At 37.9% G+C, this 19,083-nt stretch overlaps 2 protein-coding genes across 3 annotated transcripts; both read left to right on the forward strand.

The window, feature by feature from the left end:
- Positions 1–4,097, forward strand: ubap1la (ubiquitin associated protein 1-like a). Of its 2 annotated transcripts, XM_055193030.2 has the most exons (6): positions 1–622; positions 723–858; positions 1,450–2,100; positions 2,173–2,340; positions 2,412–2,513; positions 2,597–4,097. In XM_055193030.2, the coding sequence occupies exons 2-6, from the start codon at positions 727–729 to the stop codon at positions 2,729–2,731; spliced, it is 1,188 nt and encodes a 395-aa protein (XP_055049005.2). In that variant the 5' UTR covers positions 1–622; positions 723–726; the 3' UTR covers positions 2,732–4,097. The 2 variants fall into 2 exon arrangements, with proteins under 2 accessions (XP_055049005.2, XP_055049004.2); XM_055193029.2 differs by having other exon boundaries at positions 1–858.
- Positions 4,098–5,521: 1,424 nt separating this feature from the next.
- Positions 5,522–18,821, forward strand: LOC129434152 (protein regulator of cytokinesis 1). Its single transcript, XM_073868493.1, has 12 exons — positions 5,522–5,698; positions 6,460–6,594; positions 6,669–6,791; positions 10,319–10,552; positions 10,722–10,892; positions 13,331–13,474; positions 13,570–13,717; positions 17,750–17,886; positions 17,985–18,080; positions 18,168–18,314; positions 18,397–18,507; positions 18,668–18,821. The coding sequence occupies exons 1-12, from the start codon at positions 5,681–5,683 to the stop codon at positions 18,773–18,775; spliced, it is 1,572 nt and encodes a 523-aa protein (XP_073724594.1). The 5' UTR covers positions 5,522–5,680; the 3' UTR covers positions 18,776–18,821.
- Positions 18,822–19,083: the final 262 nt, after the last annotated feature.

Here is a 19,083-nt window from a genome sequence, read left to right on the forward strand (position 1 = left end):
GTAACTCACATTAGTAAACATTTTAACATCTTTGTAATTAATTGAATGTGTAATTTAATGTTGGGGCGTACATCTCGACTGTGACATCACAGTTGGTGTTATGTTTAGATTGAGCTGTTTTCCAGCTGTTTTTTTTTTTTGTACACGAGGTTTACATAAAACGAGGGAAACAAATGAGTTTGAGGCTTACGATATGTCATTACCATGTACAGACCTCTTATTATTCATCTATGCCTAGATAAATAGAGTTTTACATTCCATGGCACCTTTAAAACAAGACCAAAATTAGGCTTCCAGACCAAAAATGCCAGAGTTAGGCTATATTCATTTGAAGGGGTAAAGGCTTCACCTTTTCACCCCCCACTCATAAGGGGCTGTGCCAGGTAAAGGGTTAATGATGGTGTATGTGTGTGTATGTTTATTTCAGCAACATATGAGAGGATTACTATGTGAGTCAGTGTATAAGCCAGTTATAGTGTATGCGTAAGCCTCTGTTGATGCACCGGGGAACATTATGCTTCTGGTGTTATGTACACGTGAAGCAGATTACTACCGAGGAACAGACATAAACACGCATCCCGAAACACACGGATGCATGTCAACACTAATACCATCGCTGCAGGTGAGTCTTTCTTTTAATGTCCTGTAACTGAAATGATCAGAATAGCCGAATTACAGTAATAATGAATGTAAATGGGTCTGCATGTATGTGTGTGTTTCAGAAGAATGTGTAGTCTGGACGAGATTCCCTTTAAAGTTATGCTGGACTGCGTAGAGATACAGATGGGCGAGAAGGATCCTGTTGGAGCTCCTGAAATTGAGATTCCAGATTGCACCCAAATACTGCGTGATACTAAGGTCAGCGTACATCAGACGTTGCAGAATTCAGTAATAAAATGTTTACAATCAATAATTTAAATAAAAAAATAATAATAAATATTTCTAAAAATGAATAAGATTTATTAAAAAATTAATTTGTTAAGTTTATTATAAAACAAATATTTTTATCTTAAGCCATGTTTACATAATAATCTATAGTGGCAATGAGATTTTCTGGTAACACTTTACAGTAAAGTTGTATTTGTAAACATTAGTTGATGCATAGTTTACATGTACTAACAATGTACAATACTTTTAAAGCATTTATTAATCTTATTCATGTTAATTTTTAGCAGTTACTAGTGCATTTTTTAAATCAAAAGTTGTAACTATTAACATTAGTTTATGCACAATTAACTGTATTGGCATTAACAAAGGTTAATAAATGATCATAGGTCATGTTTTATGCATTTACAAATATTTTATTTGACAAATAAAAACTTGTAAAATGTAAAAAAAAATTGGCTTTTAGTGTTTACTTATCCATTATATGCGTAATATTCCAAATAAAATGTAAATTCATCTTATTGTCGTGTAATATTCTCATATAGATGTTGTTGTGTTTGTCAGTATTCATTTACTCTGGAGAAACGGATCATGGCTGCATGCGGAGAACTGCAGCGGAAGATCAAAAAGGCCAAACAACACCCACAGATTTTGTGTCCCACCTGTCCTCCATATTGGCTGATGTTCAGCAGCCCGCAGCATAGTCGTGCGGACCGTCCCGAAAACACAGAATTATGGGAACGGGGCCCACGTCCGCGCAGTTTGAGCCTGAGTGCCGTTGATTCAAAGAGGCTCCGCCCACTGCGGGCAGTCCAGTTTCTCATCGATGATTCTGAGTGCGAAGCCGGGTATTGTGAAGATGACGAGGGGTCATCGACCGAGGAAGATGCTCCCCGTGGCAAAAGAAGACCACAGAGTTCTGGGGCACAGTCTCTCAGACACGTCCAACGAGGCTCCACCCCCAATATGGAGACCCGCCCTGGGCCTTCCTCTACACGCCCAAACTCCGCCTCTTCTTTAAAGGACACACAGAAGCCCCTCCCTTCTTCCATTAGCCAGACGGTGGAGGGCAGTCCTCATTCTTCCCGAGCTCCTCGCAGGAATGTTGCTGCGATGAGATCCAACGGGCGACGTAACTCAAACACCCTGTTGCAGAAGAGACCCTCATCCGCAGGACCTCTGCCCTCCACCCGCCAACAAAAACCCCCCTCACATGTAAACAAAAACTCCACAGATAATATTTACAGTTTCAGATTGCTGGTTGTTGACTGTGTTTTGCTATATCAGGGTGTGCGTCCACGGACATCTGCAGGGCTGCAGGATGCTTCTGCGGATCTGCTGTGTGCTTTGAGCGAGGAAGAGAAAGATCTCCTAGAAGCTGTCACAAAGCATGGATACACACTTCATACTGCAATAATGGCCCTTCAGAGGATGGGACCAAGAAGACCTGATCAGGTACCGCACATAAACACATACAAACACATATACTGTATGCACGCACTCTCTTACTCATTCTTTATCTACAGATTTTGAGTTATCTGACTTCATGTGATCGTCTGTGTCGACTGGGTTATGAGAAGATGCAGGTGGAAGAAGCTCTGGAGATGTTTCAGAACTGTGAGAGCAAAGTAAGATTTAACACAACAACAATAAGCATTTTGCACATCAAACATTGTTTGGTATGTATTTATGTATTTTTTGTTTCACTCAGGCTGCAGAGTTTTTGTTTTTGCTTGCTCAGTTTTGTGAGATGGGTTTTCAACAGAGCACCATTAAAGAAGTTCTGCTGGTCCATGAGAACCATAAAGAGAGAGCTCTGGAAGAGCTTATGACCCGCAGCGGCTGAGAAGACACACGTGGATCATCAGCCATATAGAATAATCAAGCATCATTTCCTTGAACAAATATATAATTCCTTAATTCCATTAACTTTCAACTGGACTGGTGGATGGATGGATGGATGGATGGAAAGAATTTAAAAAATTAATGAAAAAATGTGAACCAACGAACAAGGACAAAAATTGAATTGAACTTATTTAAACTGAACTAAATTTCTGAATTAAAATAAATTGAACTGAATTAAATTGAACTGAACTGAACAAAAACTGAAATTAGGTTAAATAAAACTGAACTAAAATTCTGAACTAAAATTAAATTAACTTTATGAAACTGAACTGAATCAAATTTAATTGAACTGAACAAGATCTGAAATTAGGTCAAATTAACTGAACTGAATCAAACTGAACTAAAGTTATGAACTAAAATGAAATGAACTGAACTTAATTAAACTGAACTGAATATAATTTAATTGAACTAAACAAGAACTGAAAATTAAGTAAAATTAACTGAACTGAATCAAACTGAACCAAAGTTTTGAACTAAAATTAAATGAACTGAACTTAATTAAACTGAACTGAATCGAATTTAGTTCAACTGAACAAGAACTGAAATTAAGTAAAATGAACTGAACTGAACCGAACCGAAATCAAATTTAAGTGAAATTAAGTAAAATTAACTGATCTGAATTAAACTGAACTGAATCGAATTGAATTGAACTGAACTGAACAAGATCTGAAATTAGGTCAAATTAATTGAACTGAACTAAATCAAACTGAACTAAAGTTCTGAACTAAAATTAAATGAACTGAACTTAATTAAACTGAACTGAATAGAATTTAATTGAACTGAACAAGAACTGAAATTACGTAAAATTAACTGAACTGAACTGAATCGAATTGAATTGAGCTGAACTAAACAAGAAGTGAAATAAACTGAACCGAACTGAATCAAATTGAGTTGAACTGAACAAGATCTGAAATTAGGTCAAATTAACTGAACTGAACTAAATCAAACTGAACTAAAGTTGTGAACCAAAATTAAATTAACTAAACTTAATTAAACTGAATTGAATTGAAATGAACAAGAACTGAAATTAAGTAAAATAAACCAAAGTTAGTTGAAGTGAACTGAACTGTACTGAATTGAATTGAATTAAACAAGAACTGAAACTGATCTGAATCAAACTGAACGGAACTAAACTGAACTGAACTGAAGAACTTAAATTAAATTAATTGAATTGAACTGAATTTAAATGACATGAAATTAACCAATGAATTCCTCGCTGGACAATAAACGAGTACACCCTGCATATTATTAATGATTGAATGATTCCTTGTTTCCATTAATCAAATAATAAATATTTATTGTTGTCATTTTTTGTTGTCATTTTAATTATTACCAATATAATTTTATCCTGGTCTAGGAATGGACAAACGAGTTTCTCCAGAATAATCTTTAAAGTTTTTGTTCATTTCAGAAAATATAAGAGATAAAGCATAATGGCGGTACACAGTGGTGTAGTGCAGGGTATACGCAGGTATACGGAGTATACCCACCTCTTTATTTGATGGCATGGGGTATACCCACTTCTACTGGGGGCATACATTAAGAGTATACCCACTTCTACTAGGGGCATAAACTAAGAGTATACCCACTTCTCCAGACACCACTACACCACTGGCGGTACACCCATAATATCTTCATTTGTGTTTTATGAAAGAAAAGCTTATAACGACACGTCTTTAACTTTACAATGACTAATGACTTGTGAGCTTCATTGAGAAGAAAATAAATCATTATTTGCATGAATGAATACATCTTAAACAAGATAAATGCTTTGTTTACTCTTTCATCAGTGTATATTTAATTATTTAAACTAGATCAGACTTTGTGATTAATCAGCTAGATAACAGATTCTTTAATCAGACATAAACATGATGGTAACAGTACTAATCAACACCCCTTATAAGTTGATTTGTGATAAATGTTTAAAATATTTGCTAAAAGAGTCATTGTAACGCCCTGCTAAAATAAACAATAGAAATTAATGGTTTGCATTATTATGGTCCATCAGCTAACCCCATTACAATCTTTCTATCGAGTAGTTGTTGTTGTTGGCGTTGTTGTTGTTGTTGTTTTGCTTTTACAAAACATTACCAGTGGAGACAATTATAGTTATACAATTCCTTTTATTGAGTTTTTTATGATCTTTGTAATATATAGTATAATAATTGCTGTAAGCTTTAGAGATCAATGGAAGTCAATATAAATTAAGTCAATAATGTTTGGATTGGTATTAGGAGAACGTTATTTTTAACACCCAACAGTGTTAATGCACGTTTTGATCGTTATAAAACAGTTTAACGTTAGGAAGAGCTGGAAATAGTTTACATAACTTTTTCAGTCATGTTTTATCATAGACTAATAATTACGTAATGATAAATAAATAAATAAAAAAACAATGTAAAGTGATATTTGTGGTGTATGCGTTTATTTTATTGATGCCACTGTAGAATTGCCAACTAAAGCTCACAATAAAAATATTCACAACAATTTTATTCTAAATAAATAAATACATTTAAGCAAACAATGCTGCGCTAAGTTTAGTTTCGTTGACGTGAACTGTCTGCTGATTGGCTCAGAGCAACTTCTATGCGTAATGGCATCCATTCATCTGTGAAGTCAGCTGGTTGAATTGTCAGCCAATCAGTTAACTGTAACAGTTTCTATGGCTGATGTCAGCCAATCAGTGGGTCGCATTGCTTGTTCTCCGCCAATCAGGACTCAGAGGCGTTTCTGTGCGGCTTTTGAATTTTTTAGGCAGTAGTTTCCAAACCAGCAGCCAGCGTCTGATAGAGAGATCGCGAAATAAAACCAAGATTAAACGCGTTAAAAGTAACTTTAATAACAAAATTCAGCGGCGGTTAAAATCTCAGGGATCTGAGATCTGCGGCGAATGAACAAAATGAGGAAAAGTGAGATCGAGTGTTTTTATATAAGTTATTCATACACAAATGTTTGTGTTTGGCTTCTGTGGAAGGGCTAAAGTTAAACGAAAATGTTTTGTTGTAACCAAAAATGCAAAAACGGTTTGTATTATTATTATTAGTGAAGACGAATGTTTTAGTTATTTATAAAAGTATTAGTTATTGTTTTTAAGTGTTGTTTAATTTGAATCTGTCGTCTGGTTTTAGCATTAGCATTCGAGCTATAAAAAAAGAATCATGGTTTACAAAGGTGATTTATTTAATTAAAAGAATTTGATTTAACGTTAAAGTAATGCTAATGTTATTTAAATAAAGATAAGCAACATAATAAATACTGCATATTTATGATGATCATTTATTAACGCATACGGATAACGCCGCAGATTAATTACGACAATTTTATTGATTTTATTTGCAATATACACACACCCTGACCTATGACCTTTTACATGCCATCTTAAAAATTCGTGCAAACAAAAGGTTCAGTAAGTAAGGTTTAGTTAAGAATGAGAACAAACGGGTTTCATGTTTTGAACTTCTCTATGCGGTTGTCAGTGATGTCACACATTTCACGAGCACGTGTTCACTCAAACCGTCTACAGCTGAGGTACAAACATCCTAACAATCATAAGTCAGCCAAATATTTTTTTCTAATGCAATGCACATTTCTGTGAAATTTGGCGGATGTAAATGAATGCAAGTCTATAAAATGGCCTCACTAATATATTAAAACAAACATATGTGATGCAGTGAGATCCACGCTGCGGAGTCTGTGTCATGTCTGAATAAAGCGCTCTGTGAGCTGAAGGACATTTGGGAGGAAATCGGGATCCCAGAAGACCAAAGACTCCAGCGCACGGATGCCGTGCACATGCACATCAAGGTCAGTTCAGGTCATGCAAGTTTGCAATTAACGGAGACAAATACGGTGTTGTAAATATCACGCCTTTATTTTAGAACCTGCTGGATATGATGATCGCAGAGGAGGAAGGCCTGAAGAAACGTCTGATGACCAGTATTGAGGCTTGCAGAAAAGAGTTGGCCACTCTTTATGATGAACTCCAGGTGTCTGAATATCAGGTGAGTCTTTGGATTGACAGCCAGAACAAGTCTGATCCACAAATCAGATTAGCGCTTGTGATAATTATAGGCAGCATTATGCAAACAGTCCGTGGGTTCACACCAGCCGCGTTTGAGGCGTCAAATTTGCGTCAACCGCTTCTAGTTTGCCACTTGAACATTTTGGGGCGGTTTCCCGGACAGGGATTAGACGGATATCTTAGAATACATCAGTGCCCTTTATTTTGCCTCAAAATGCACACAAGTAATGTTTTTAGGAAGGCATGTTTGTTAAAACTAGTTATACTTCATAAATAAACTAAGGTCTAGTCCTGGCTTAGGCTAATGCTGTGTTTACACCAACCGCGGTAGAGGCGTGAAGTGCGAGTGATTTCAATGTTAAGTCAATGTGAAGATGCGTTGATGCGTGTCAGGAGGTCCCGCGGCGCGGATAAGGCGTTTGGTGTGGCGCGAATTGAGCGTTGTGCGCGGTACGCGTGAATGGTGCTTTTTGTGTTTGATGCGAATTGCCGGCTGACGCCCGAGTTGAAAAATGTAAACTTCGGCCGAAATTTCGCGCCGTGTTAACCAATCAAGAGCCTGCTTGCTGCTGTGGAGGCAGCCCCGCCCGGAGTCACTCATTCAACCTGAAGGAACGCTTGATATTGTCCGTGAGCAGTCACCCGGAGCTATATGACACAAGTTCTTATTTCTATAGAGACAGGAATAAAAAGGACCTCGCTTGGAAGAGTGTCAGTGAGGACATTGGGCATCCTGGTAAGTTGTAATATACACTTCACTTTTGAGTCACGTGACGTTTATCGACCTGCGCCGTTTATTTCCCCCCTATATTAAGGTGACCAAATACAAACTGGTAACTCTCTTGATAAATGCACAATCAACATCAGTCATCTTGCAAACAGACAACTGCATAGCACTTGCCCCTCCCACAAGAAGCGGAGTTTGCCTCTGACGTGCGTCAAATGCTTGCTTTTTCTGCACGTCTACTTCGCTCTACATCCGCGAATGCATTCAAAGTGTTCAAGCTGCAAACTAGGCACGGTAGACACGATTTTGACGCCTGAAACGCGGTTGGTGTAAACTCAGCATAATACCTGTCCGGGAAACCACCCCTTTGAGTTTACTCTGTTCATTCACGTGTGAAATTCTAGTCATTGATGGGGCATACACACCAAACGCGAGTTCAACTACATACAAAGTCAATGCAAAGACGCAATCAGATGCAGGGTGATGCGAATGACGCGAATTGGGCTGCGCGATTACCGCGAAAACACACGCTATTCGCCTCAAATGCGCATTTGCGCAAGTTGAGAATATTCAACTCAAGTGAAAAATTCACAAGTAATGCAAGTAATCTAGAGCAAGCAAAGCGATGCTACGTGTTTGGTGTGTACGTAGCATGAGACATTCATGCGGAAATTCGCGTCATGGGAGGGGCTTCTGCGACTTTGCTCGCTTCCTGTAATCATGTCACTACTAGAGCATGCTCCTGATTGGTTAATGCGGCATGTTTTTCGCCAAAGTTCAAATTTTTCAACTTGCGCATTTCCCGCGGCAACGCTCATTTCAGGCGAACTAGATTTGGGAATGAGGCGTAATCGCGGCAGGACCTCTAGACGTGTGTCAACGCATCTTCACATTGACTTAACATTGAAATCACTCGCGCATGACACCTCTACCGCGGCTGGTGTGAACGCAGCATTAAACAGGCATGAGAATCCCTCACCTTTCGGCGAACTTCGCCGTTTTGAAGCCAAAAAAGGTGACCCACGTGAATCGTGTAGATTCGATGAGAAAACATTTTTGGGGGGAGGGGGGTATGCGCGCCGCGTGCGTTGTTTGTAGACGCGCCCTTCGCCGTCATCCAAGATGTATACCAGACATTAGGTTGAGTTCGTGCTGCGCTGCAAAAACCGTCAGGCAAGCAGGTGACATCAACGTATCACGAGAGTGAATCGAGAAGCCATAAGGAAGTCTGCTTTCGAACGGCTCTCGCGCAACTGTGATGTCATCCGCATTTCTGTGGTCTTCGTCATACACGCTTGTTGAAGACGCGTAGAGCGACTGCCTTCGGGACGTAAAGTCAACACAAAACGCTGTAAAACTATCATTGTAGAATTCTAATGCGTTAATCAATTAAAACAACATATACACAGACTGACACTGCAAAGTGACCTGAAAGATTTTTTGTTGGAATGGATTGGAACGAATTATGGACGTACTCCTCGCTTGTAAGACACATTGGTCTACTAGTCTACGGCTGTAAGTACTTAAATGTAAATATGGTGAAACTGCTAAATATTGCATGAAATGCTGTAATAAGAACATACTGTTACTAATACTGTTAAGAAGAAAGTTTATCGTTTACAGTAACATTTAAGCGATTTTAGACTATTTGAGCGACAAAGATGGTAAAGTGAACTGTTTTCAGTGCGCATACGCGCACAAACTCAAAAGCCCACGCCCAACGCGCGTTCAAAAATCACGCAAACACATAATTTTTTTGGGCTTGACAGGAGATATACGCACAAACTATATTGTAATAGCACAGTCTCTGCAAGTATTCTCCTAAAAACAGTCGTTTATTTTAAGTGAGCAGTTGATTTTATGTGTCAGTGTATAGATTAGCGCTTCTCCACCGGTGTTAAAGGGACAGTTCATCTTTTAAGAAATGCTTATGTTAATTTGATACTGTTTCTCTACCTAATCAATACTGTTAGATCTTACTTTATTTGTAACTTTGTTCTTTTCTATTTTATATGCTTGTCATTTCTTGATTTGTTCTTATTTTATTTTTCAACATCACTTTTTTGCTGATCTGAAAATTATTCAACCCATGACTCAAAAACCATAATGTTATTCATTTAACCAGTACTATATTGTAAAATTAAGTCATTTTAAATTAGATGTAGGCCTTCAGGTCCACCTTATTCCAAGGCCAACTTAAAATTGTATAACCTTGCAAGTGATAGTCAGATTATGGCAAAATAAAATTATTGCAGATGTAAAATAGTAAGGGAATGCTACTTGTTACAGCTTTCCACATTTATCAATCCATTTAATTTAACATGGTTTCTGTTACTAGTCAAATGTTTACATTTTAAATTTGAAATCTAAATTGTCCGTCAGAATGAAATAATTGAAATAATGGTCATGTATGTTATGGTGTGCATTTTGTTTCTGCGCACCTGGAGGGATGTTGAGTTCCTTCCTTCTTTTTTGTCCTTGGCCAATCACATGCCTGAAGAATAAATAAGTTAAGTTACAGCATGTACCCTAATGAGGCCATAATTTTTATTCTGGGGGGGTTCTCCCACCTCGCCCCATCAGAGGCCACATCGCCCCTCGAGCACCCTTCTCACCTTTTTCACCCCTGACCCGTTTTCATGCCTGATTAAAGCAATAGTTCATCCAAAAATAAAAATTCTGTCGTCATTTACTCACACACATGTTGTTGCATTCTGTTAATTTTTCATTTTTAGCAGTTTTAGCCAGTGTTTGTTAAAGCATGTGCATGTGTTTGGCAGGATGAAGATGGCCTCACCATGCTGCAGCTAGAGAAAGATCTCCGTACGCAGGTGAAGATGTTGCTGAAGGAGAAGAGCGTGCGTCAGAGCGAGCTGAAGTCTCTCATCCAACAGGACCAGGATCTGTGCGACGTTTTGTGCGATGATCTTTATCCCATCCACCCCGAACGAGTGCCTTCACAACAGCAGCTGGAGAACTACAGGCAACACATCGCCAACCTCAACCAGGAAAAAGTATGCACACAAACACATGCAGAACAACAGGGTGATGTTTGCAGTAGAATATAAGGGTAGCTTACTGCATGCTAATAAGTATTTAGTATGCAACAATAATTTTTATCCAAAGAGACCTACAGATAGTAGCACTATATACATAAAATCATATGGTTGCGTGCACTTACAGGAACGCCGTCACGCTGAGTTTGTGGAAATGAAGCGTCAGATCACGGCATTGATGGAGGATCTGGAGCAGCTTCCGGACAGCACCTTTGAGAAAGATGCCGTGTGTGAAGATGAAGATGCCTTCTGCCTTTCTATAGAAAACATCAACTCACTTAAAGTGCTGCTTCAACAGGTATACCTTATTTTACAGCGATATTTGTTTGTTAGCTTAATCTGTTGTTCCACTGAACAGCAAATGTTATTGGCTAATAACAGTGTCATCCTCAAACAGGGTTCCCACGGGTCCTTAAAGGATTAGTCAATTTTCTTAAAAAAAAATCCAGATAGTTTACTCTCCAACATGTCATCCAAAATGTTGATGTCTTTCTTTGTTCAGTCGAGAAGAAATTATGTTTTTTGAGGAAAACATTCTAGTATTTTTCTTATTTTAATGGACTTTAATGGACCCCAACACATAACAGTTTAAAATTGCAGTTTCAACGGAGTTTCAAAGGACTCTAAACAATCCCAAACGAGGCATAAGGGTCTTATCTAGTGACACGATTGTCATTTTTGACAAGAAAAATAAAAAATATGCACTTTTAACCCACAACTTCTCTTCTTCCTCCGGTCCTGTGACGCGTCCGCGCAACATCACATAATTGCATAATGACGTGGAAAGGTCACGTGTTACATATATGAAATGCACATTTGCGGACCATTGTAAACAATAAACTGACACAAAGACATTAATTAGTATCATTCCACATACAACAATGTCGGAACGGTCCTCTTTCTCCACACTTGTAAACACTGGGGCGGAGTTTCACATACGTCATCCGTGACCTTTTGACGTGATGACGTATTATGTTAGGTCGTGCTGGTGCGTCACATGACCGGAGATAGATAAGAAGTTGTGGTTTAAAAGTGCATATTTTAAATTTTAGTATTGTCAATACAATTACAATTGTTTCGCTAGATAAGACCCATAAGCCTCGGTTGGGATCGTTTAAAGTCCTTTGAAGCTGCAATCTTAAACTGAATTAAAACTGTTAAGTGTTGGGGTCCATTAAAATGAGAAAAATCCTGCAATGTTTTCCTCAAAAAACATAATTTCTTCTCGAATGAACAAAGAAAGACATCAACATTTTAAGTGACATGGTGGTGAGTAAACTCTGGATTTATTTTTAAGAAAATGGACTAATCCTTTAAAATCCTTAAAAGTTTGTGAATCTGGGGGGGAAATTCAAAGTCCTGGGAAGTTTTTGAAAATATACATGCATAGATACAGGTCATTGAAAGTGCTTGAATCTTTTTTATGCAAAAGTTTTCTGGAAAAAAAATCCATATTATTCCCATAAAAATTCTAGACTTTTTAAGCACACGTGCAAAAAAGTTCACTTTAAATGCTTATATCTTCTGTATGCGAATGTTGATTCATTACAAAATGCTTTTTTGCATAGTTGTGTTTGACACATGAAAACGTCTCGGGTTACGTATGTAACTGTTGTTCCCTAAGAAGGGAATGAGACGCTGCATCTCCCTTGCCATACTTCCAGGCTCCCGCGTCACCCTGTCTTTGTCGTTAAGCCTCACCATTGGTTGAATTTGATATACACATTCAGACGCACTTACTCATGGAGGCGTCTCCAAAGTGTCACCGCAGTGACGCAGCGCGAGTTCCCTCAAAAGGGAACTGTAACAATGTATCTTTAAAGGAATAGTCTATCCATTTTTCATATTAAACTATGTTATTACCTTAACAAAGAATTGTTGATACATCCCTCTATCATCTGTGTGCGTGCACGTAAGCGCTGGAGCGTGCTGTGACACTTCTATAGCATTTAGCTTAGCCCCATTCATTCAATGGTACCATTTAGAGATAAAGTTAGAAGTGACCAAACACATCAACGTTTTTCCTATTTAAGACGAGTAGTTATACGAGCAAGTTTGGTGGCACAAAATAAAACGTAGCACTTTTCTAAGCAGATTTTAAATGGTAACTATATTGTATGGCGGAATAGCACTTTTGGGAGTACTTCAACTCGGCGCAGTAACCCTCTCCCATTATGAGAGTGAGAAGGGGAGCGGATTTTTCAGGCGAATCGAAGTACTCCCAAAAGTGCTATTACGCCATAAAATATAGTTCCTCTTTTAAATACGCCTAGAAAAGCATACTTTTTATTTTGTGCCACCAAACTTGCTCGTATAACTACTCGTCTTAAATAGGAAAGACATTGATGTGTTTGGTCACTTCTAACTTTATCTCTGTTTGGTACCATTGATTGAATGGGGCTAAGCCAAACGCCATCGAAGTGTCGCAGCGCGCCCCAGCGCTTACGTGCACTCACTAAGATGATAGAGGGATGTATCAACAATTCTTAGTTAATGTAATAATATAGTTTAATATTGAAAATGGATAGACTATTCCTTTAAAGGTAACACAATGTAACCTTCCTCTCACTTGAAATGTGTCCCCACATTTAGTCCTTGAATTTAAGGGTATTGCACCTGGAAAGTCCTTGAATTTGAAGTTATGTGGGAACCCTGGTCAAAGGAGTCCATTGAGCTGTTGTCATGTTTGCTGATGTTTGGATTCAGTGGGTGAAACCTGTGTGCACTTTATTTTAGCTGGAGACTCGTAAGGCCGAGACTGATGCGCTTTGCGTGTCCGTCCGTGGTCGGATCGAGGAATTGTGGGAAATGTTGCAGATTCCTGATGAAGAGAGACTGATTCAGCAATCGCACACTAGCACAAAGAGCAATCTGAATTCAGTAAGTGTACATAAACATTAATGTAGGTCATGATGTTCACTTTGAGATTGTAAAGCACGTTTTAAGCGACTGTGCCTGTGTTTCTTTCTTTACAGCTGCAGGCAGAGCTTCAGGTTTTGGAGGACATGAAAAAGAAAAACATTGAGCGTGTTATTCGCACAATCAGATCGGAGATCGTCAAGTTTTGGGAGAAGTGTTACTACAGCCCGGAGCAGAGACAAGCCTTCACTTCTTATTACAGTGGTATGCTAGATTTAATATTTTATCAGTAAATATTGTGAATCCCAGATGCATCGATACAAAATTTCTGTGCCAATATTTGATCATTTCTGAATCTGAAAACAGGGCTTTAAGTGAAAAATACCAAACTTGTCCTTTAATAACATTGACAAAATTGAAAGGCGACATTTCACAATACTTTTTTTTTCAATGTAAAATAAATTTTTGGTGTCTCTAGAGTACATATGTGAAGTTTTAGTTCAAAATATCATAGATAATTTATTATAACATGTTAAAATTGCCACTTTGTAGGTGCTGTTTTGGGTGTGTTCTTTTAAATGCAAATGAGCTGATCTCTGCACTATATGGCAGTGCTGTGGTTAAATAGTGCAGATTAAGGGGCTGTATTATTCCCTTATGACATCACAGGGGGAGCCTAATTTCAATGACCTATTTTTCCACATGCTTGCAGAGAATGGTTTACCAAAAGTTATTGGGTTTTTCTTTTTCACATTTTTCACAGGTTGATAGAAGCGCTGGGGACCCAATAGGCTTTATGCCCAGCTGCACTACTTCCTGAACTTCAGCCAGCTCCTTGTTTCCTGTCTGCCATTATTGGACAAACTGATTAATCCAGGTGTGTCTGATTATTGTTGTTGTGACTACTGAGGTCAGGCACACCTGGATTAATCAGTTTGTCCAATAATGGCAGACAGGAAACAAGGAGCTGGCTGAAGTTCAGGAAGTAGTGCAGCTGGGCATAAAGCCTATTATAGCACTTAAACATGGAAAAAGTCAGATTTTCATGATATGTCCCCTTTAATCTTCAGAATTAATTTAAATTTAATACAACCATCAAACTATCAGTATTGGCAGGTATCAGTCTGAATAATCATTATTGGTGGAAAATTTTAGTCACGGGACGCCACTGCTTTTCACTTTTGACATCTACTGATACCAATAGATACCGATAGTTTTGCTAATTACTCTTTGTTTCAGGACAAGTTCTGATGTGTTTTTCCGCCCCTTTAATTTCCTTAAAGGGGCCATGGCATGAAAATCTGACTTTTTCCATGTTTAAGTGCTATGATTGGGTCCCCAGTGCTTCTAACAACCTGGAAAATGTGAAAAAGATCAACCCAGTAACTTAGTTTTGGTAAACCATTCTCTGCAAGCACATGAAAAAATGTCGTTAAATTTGGCTCTCCTTATGATGTCATAAGGAGCTCTTATTATAATAATACCACCCCTTAATCTTCACTATCCAACCACAGCACTGCCATTTAGTGCAGAGAAAAGCACATTTAAGTTTTAATTGCAACAAACCACCAACATTGTGATCACGGTTTGAATTTCATCAGCTCATTTGCATTTTAAAGGACACACCCAAAACGGCACATTTTTGCACACACCTACGAAGTGGCAATTTTAACATGGTGTAATAAATTATTTATATGGTATTTTGAGATAACACTTCACATATGTGCTCTGGGGACACCAAAGATTTATTTGACACATTAAAGTCTTGTGCCATGGCCCCTTTAATATAATCCCTGATCATCGGCTGTTTTTGAATATTACTAATATTTACCGATTACAGTCCGATATATCGGTGCATCCCGGGTATGAATACTTTAATTAATCATAAAGGAATATTCCATTTTCTTAAAACAGGGGTGCAAACTTGTCACCTTTCGGCGAAATTCGCCGTTTTTGATCCAAAATAGGTCATTCTTGTGATTCGTCTAGATCCGATGAGTTTTTGAAAATGAGGGGTGAGGGGGGTCTGCGACAGGGTAGCAGTAAATGAAATTATGAAAATCATGTCCAGCTATTGTAATAATGATGTCAGTTTGGCGGGTTATGTTTTTCGATTTATAGTCATCTCATTTGCTGCCGAAGTTTAAGCAGTCTGCAGATTGAGCGCACGCACTTAACTCATAGTATTTTCTCATTCTAGGTTACGCGCCCACGTCACGTTGCTGTGCGCGTGGTCATAAAAGCTTAACATTTGTACACCGCAGTTTTAAATTAAGTGATTTTAAGCCGTTGAAACACAAACAACAGTGCTATATGCGCTATATACCTGTTTCTGTTTGAGAGGAGCATGGAAGCCGCGTATCCGCTTCTCATTAAGCTTGTGAGTATTTTTGCCGCTGTATTAGCCTTTAATACACAAATGCGTCAAAATTCCCGGTTTTTGCAACTGTTCTCATAAACACGACAATTCAGGGCTTATTAGAGAAAGTAAACAGCTAAAAGAGAAAAGACATGTGTAACAGTATATTAGATCCGGAGTCAGACTTCGGTCTTAAAGGGGAAGTTACCTAATTTTGCTCCTGTCTGTCACTCGTGTTAATCAAACAGTATTGAGAGAAAATCTCTCACTGCTCTTAACTAAATCACTTTTCTACCTTTAATAACATTTGTACGTCGAATTGTACACGAGTTTGATTCGAGTTGCTCGTTCAGGGTTCATATTCTTAGAGCTATGACTGTGGAACAGAAAAAACCTAAATTATTTGTTTATGTGTACTACTAAATAATAATAAAAATGCACATTTCTGTAACACTTTACAAAAAGGTTGTATTTGTTCACATTAGTAAATGCATTATGAACGAAAAATGAACATTATATTGTATATAAGCATTATTAATTCTTGTTTATGTCATTACAGTAATTGGTGTTAGTAATTGATGTTGCATTAACTAATGCTAACAGTTTCAAATTTGATTTAAATTAAAATGCTAAAATGAATAAGATTTACAATAAATAAATTACAAAGTATTATATGTATGTATGTATGAATGTCATATATATATATATATATATATATATATATATATATATATATATATATATATATATATATATATATATATATATATATATATATATATATATATATATATATATATATATATATATATGAACGCTTGTGTCTTCGTCACCTTTTTCACCCCTGATGAGTTTGCACCCCTGTAAAAGAAAAATCCAGATAATTTACTCACCACCATGTCATCCAAAATGTTGATGTCTTTCTTTGTTCAGTCGAGAAGAAATTATGTTTTTTAAGAAAAACATTGCAGGATTTTCTCATTTTAATGGACTTTAATAGACACCAACAATTAACACTTAACTCAACACTTAACAGTTTTTTTCAACGGAGTTTTAAAGGACTATAAACAATCCCAAACGAGGCATAAGTGTCTTATCTAGCAAAACGATTGTCATTTTTGACAAGAAAAATAACAAATATACACTTTTAAAGGACAACTTCTCGTCTAGATCTGGTCGTGATGCGCCAGGTGACCCCACGCAATACGTCATGACGTCAAGTGGTCACAGAAGACGAACGCGAAACTCCGCCCCAGTGTTTACAAGTGTGTAGAAACATGACCGTTCCTACTTTGTTGTATGTCAACTGATAGTAATTAATGTCTTTGTGTCAGTTTATTGTTTACAATGGTCCGCAAATGTGCGTTTTATATACGTAACACGTGACCTCCCTACGTCACTACGCATTTACGTTAGGTCGCGCTGGACCGGATCTAGATGAAAAGTTGTGGTTTAAAAGAGCATATTTTTTATTTTGACAATCGTTTCGCTAGATAAGACACTTATGCCTCGTTTGGGATTGTTTAAAGTTCTTTGAAACTCCGTTGAAAAAAACTGTTACGTGTTGAGTTAAGTGTTAATTATTGGTGTCTATTAAAGTCCATTAAAATGAGAAAAATCCTGCAATGTTTTCCTCAAAAAACATAATTTCTTCTCGACTGAACAAAGAAAGACATCAACATTTTGGATGACATGGTGGTGAGTAAATTATCTGGATTTTTCTTTTAAGAAAATGGAATATTCCTTTAAAACATACATCTTTTCAACAATGAAATGGAAAAATTGAGGTTTGATTTACAGAAAAGGCTTTAAGATATTTGTATATGCGTAACTGTGGAAAAAAGTATGCTGTCCAACCAAGCATACTGCTCTGCACAGATAGTTTTTGTCGTAGTCAGACATGGATTGGTTAACACTCGTTTTATTTGTGCTATTAGATAATATGGATGAGATTGTTCTGCATGATCACGAGCAGGAACTGGAGCGTCTGAAGCAGGATTATACTGAACACAGCGAGTTATACAATGCCATTTCAACCTGGAGCAGCAACTGGACTCTTTATCAGGAGCTAGAGGTGATAATTTAAAATCCTATATTGACTAAATGAATAGGGTTTTAGTTGTAGCACAGCTAATTGACAATCATCATCCATCACTTCCTTTCTCCCAACAGAAAAAAGCCACAGACCCATCTCGCTTTAACAACAGAGGCGGAAACCTGCTGAAGGAGGAGAAACAGAGAGCCGATCTGCAGAAGAGCCTGCCGAAGGTTAGATCTCATCTGCGCGTACAAACCCCGCTGTGCGATCGACCCGAATAGCTCGTATACTAATTTGTCTCTGTTTGTGTTGGTCAGCTGGAGAAGAGTCTGAAAGCTCAGATTGACCTGTGGGAAGCCGAGCACGCTAAAGAGTTTCGGGTGAACGGGCAGTCGTTCCTGCAGTACGTCGAAGATCAATGGACTCTGCACCGCATGGAGAAAGAGAGAGAGAAACAAGAACGAGTATGTGACGAGTTTTATTTGATCTCATGAAGTTTTTCATTAGGGTTGCTAGTTCTGGCTTTATCTGTTGTGTGTTGGGCAGCAAATGAAGAAAATTAAACAGACCGAGGAAGATCTGCTGTATGGCACGGTTCTCAGAACCCCTACCAAAAGAAGACTCGCTACCACACCGACACCAGGAAAAACACGCAAGGTATCCATACGGCTACATCAACTGATTAATATAGAGAAGAGTTTGTGTAATAAAATCTTTATTTCAGCCAATGATGGTAAATGTATGAGCCAAGCACAGTTATAAGAGGACGAACATCAAATCATGATCAATTAATCACCACTAGTTATGATTTCTTTAGATGATCTCAACGTCAAGCGTGTGTAGCTCCACCCCCAACACGACACTTCGGTCCATTTGCTCCTCCCCTGCCATGAGACCGCCCCTTTCCACCAGCAAGTTGAGTTAAGCTATGATGTAGTTATCTGTTGTATTATTCTGTTTATATATCTATCCATCGCAGTCTCTCTATCCGTCTGTCTATTTATCCCAGTGGCGGCCGGTGATGACTTTTTCAAGGGTACACGATGCGAAGCGTATGTATGTGGCTCGTCATTTCAAATGTGTTCGGCGCGTCATGTAAACTTGTGTGCATCACGTGTGATGTCAAAATACTGGTTTATGATAAAAGAGATGCTCGCTTAGTGTAATCAAGAGTTTACTGTGTATTTTGTGAACACAAGCGTCACTTTTATCATAAACAGTTTTGACGCGTGT

The sequence above is a fragment of the Misgurnus anguillicaudatus genome, chromosome 6 (genome assembly GCF_027580225.2).
Source record: "Misgurnus anguillicaudatus chromosome 6, ASM2758022v2, whole genome shotgun sequence".
Lineage (NCBI taxonomy): Eukaryota > Metazoa > Chordata > Actinopteri > Cypriniformes > Cobitidae > Misgurnus > Misgurnus anguillicaudatus.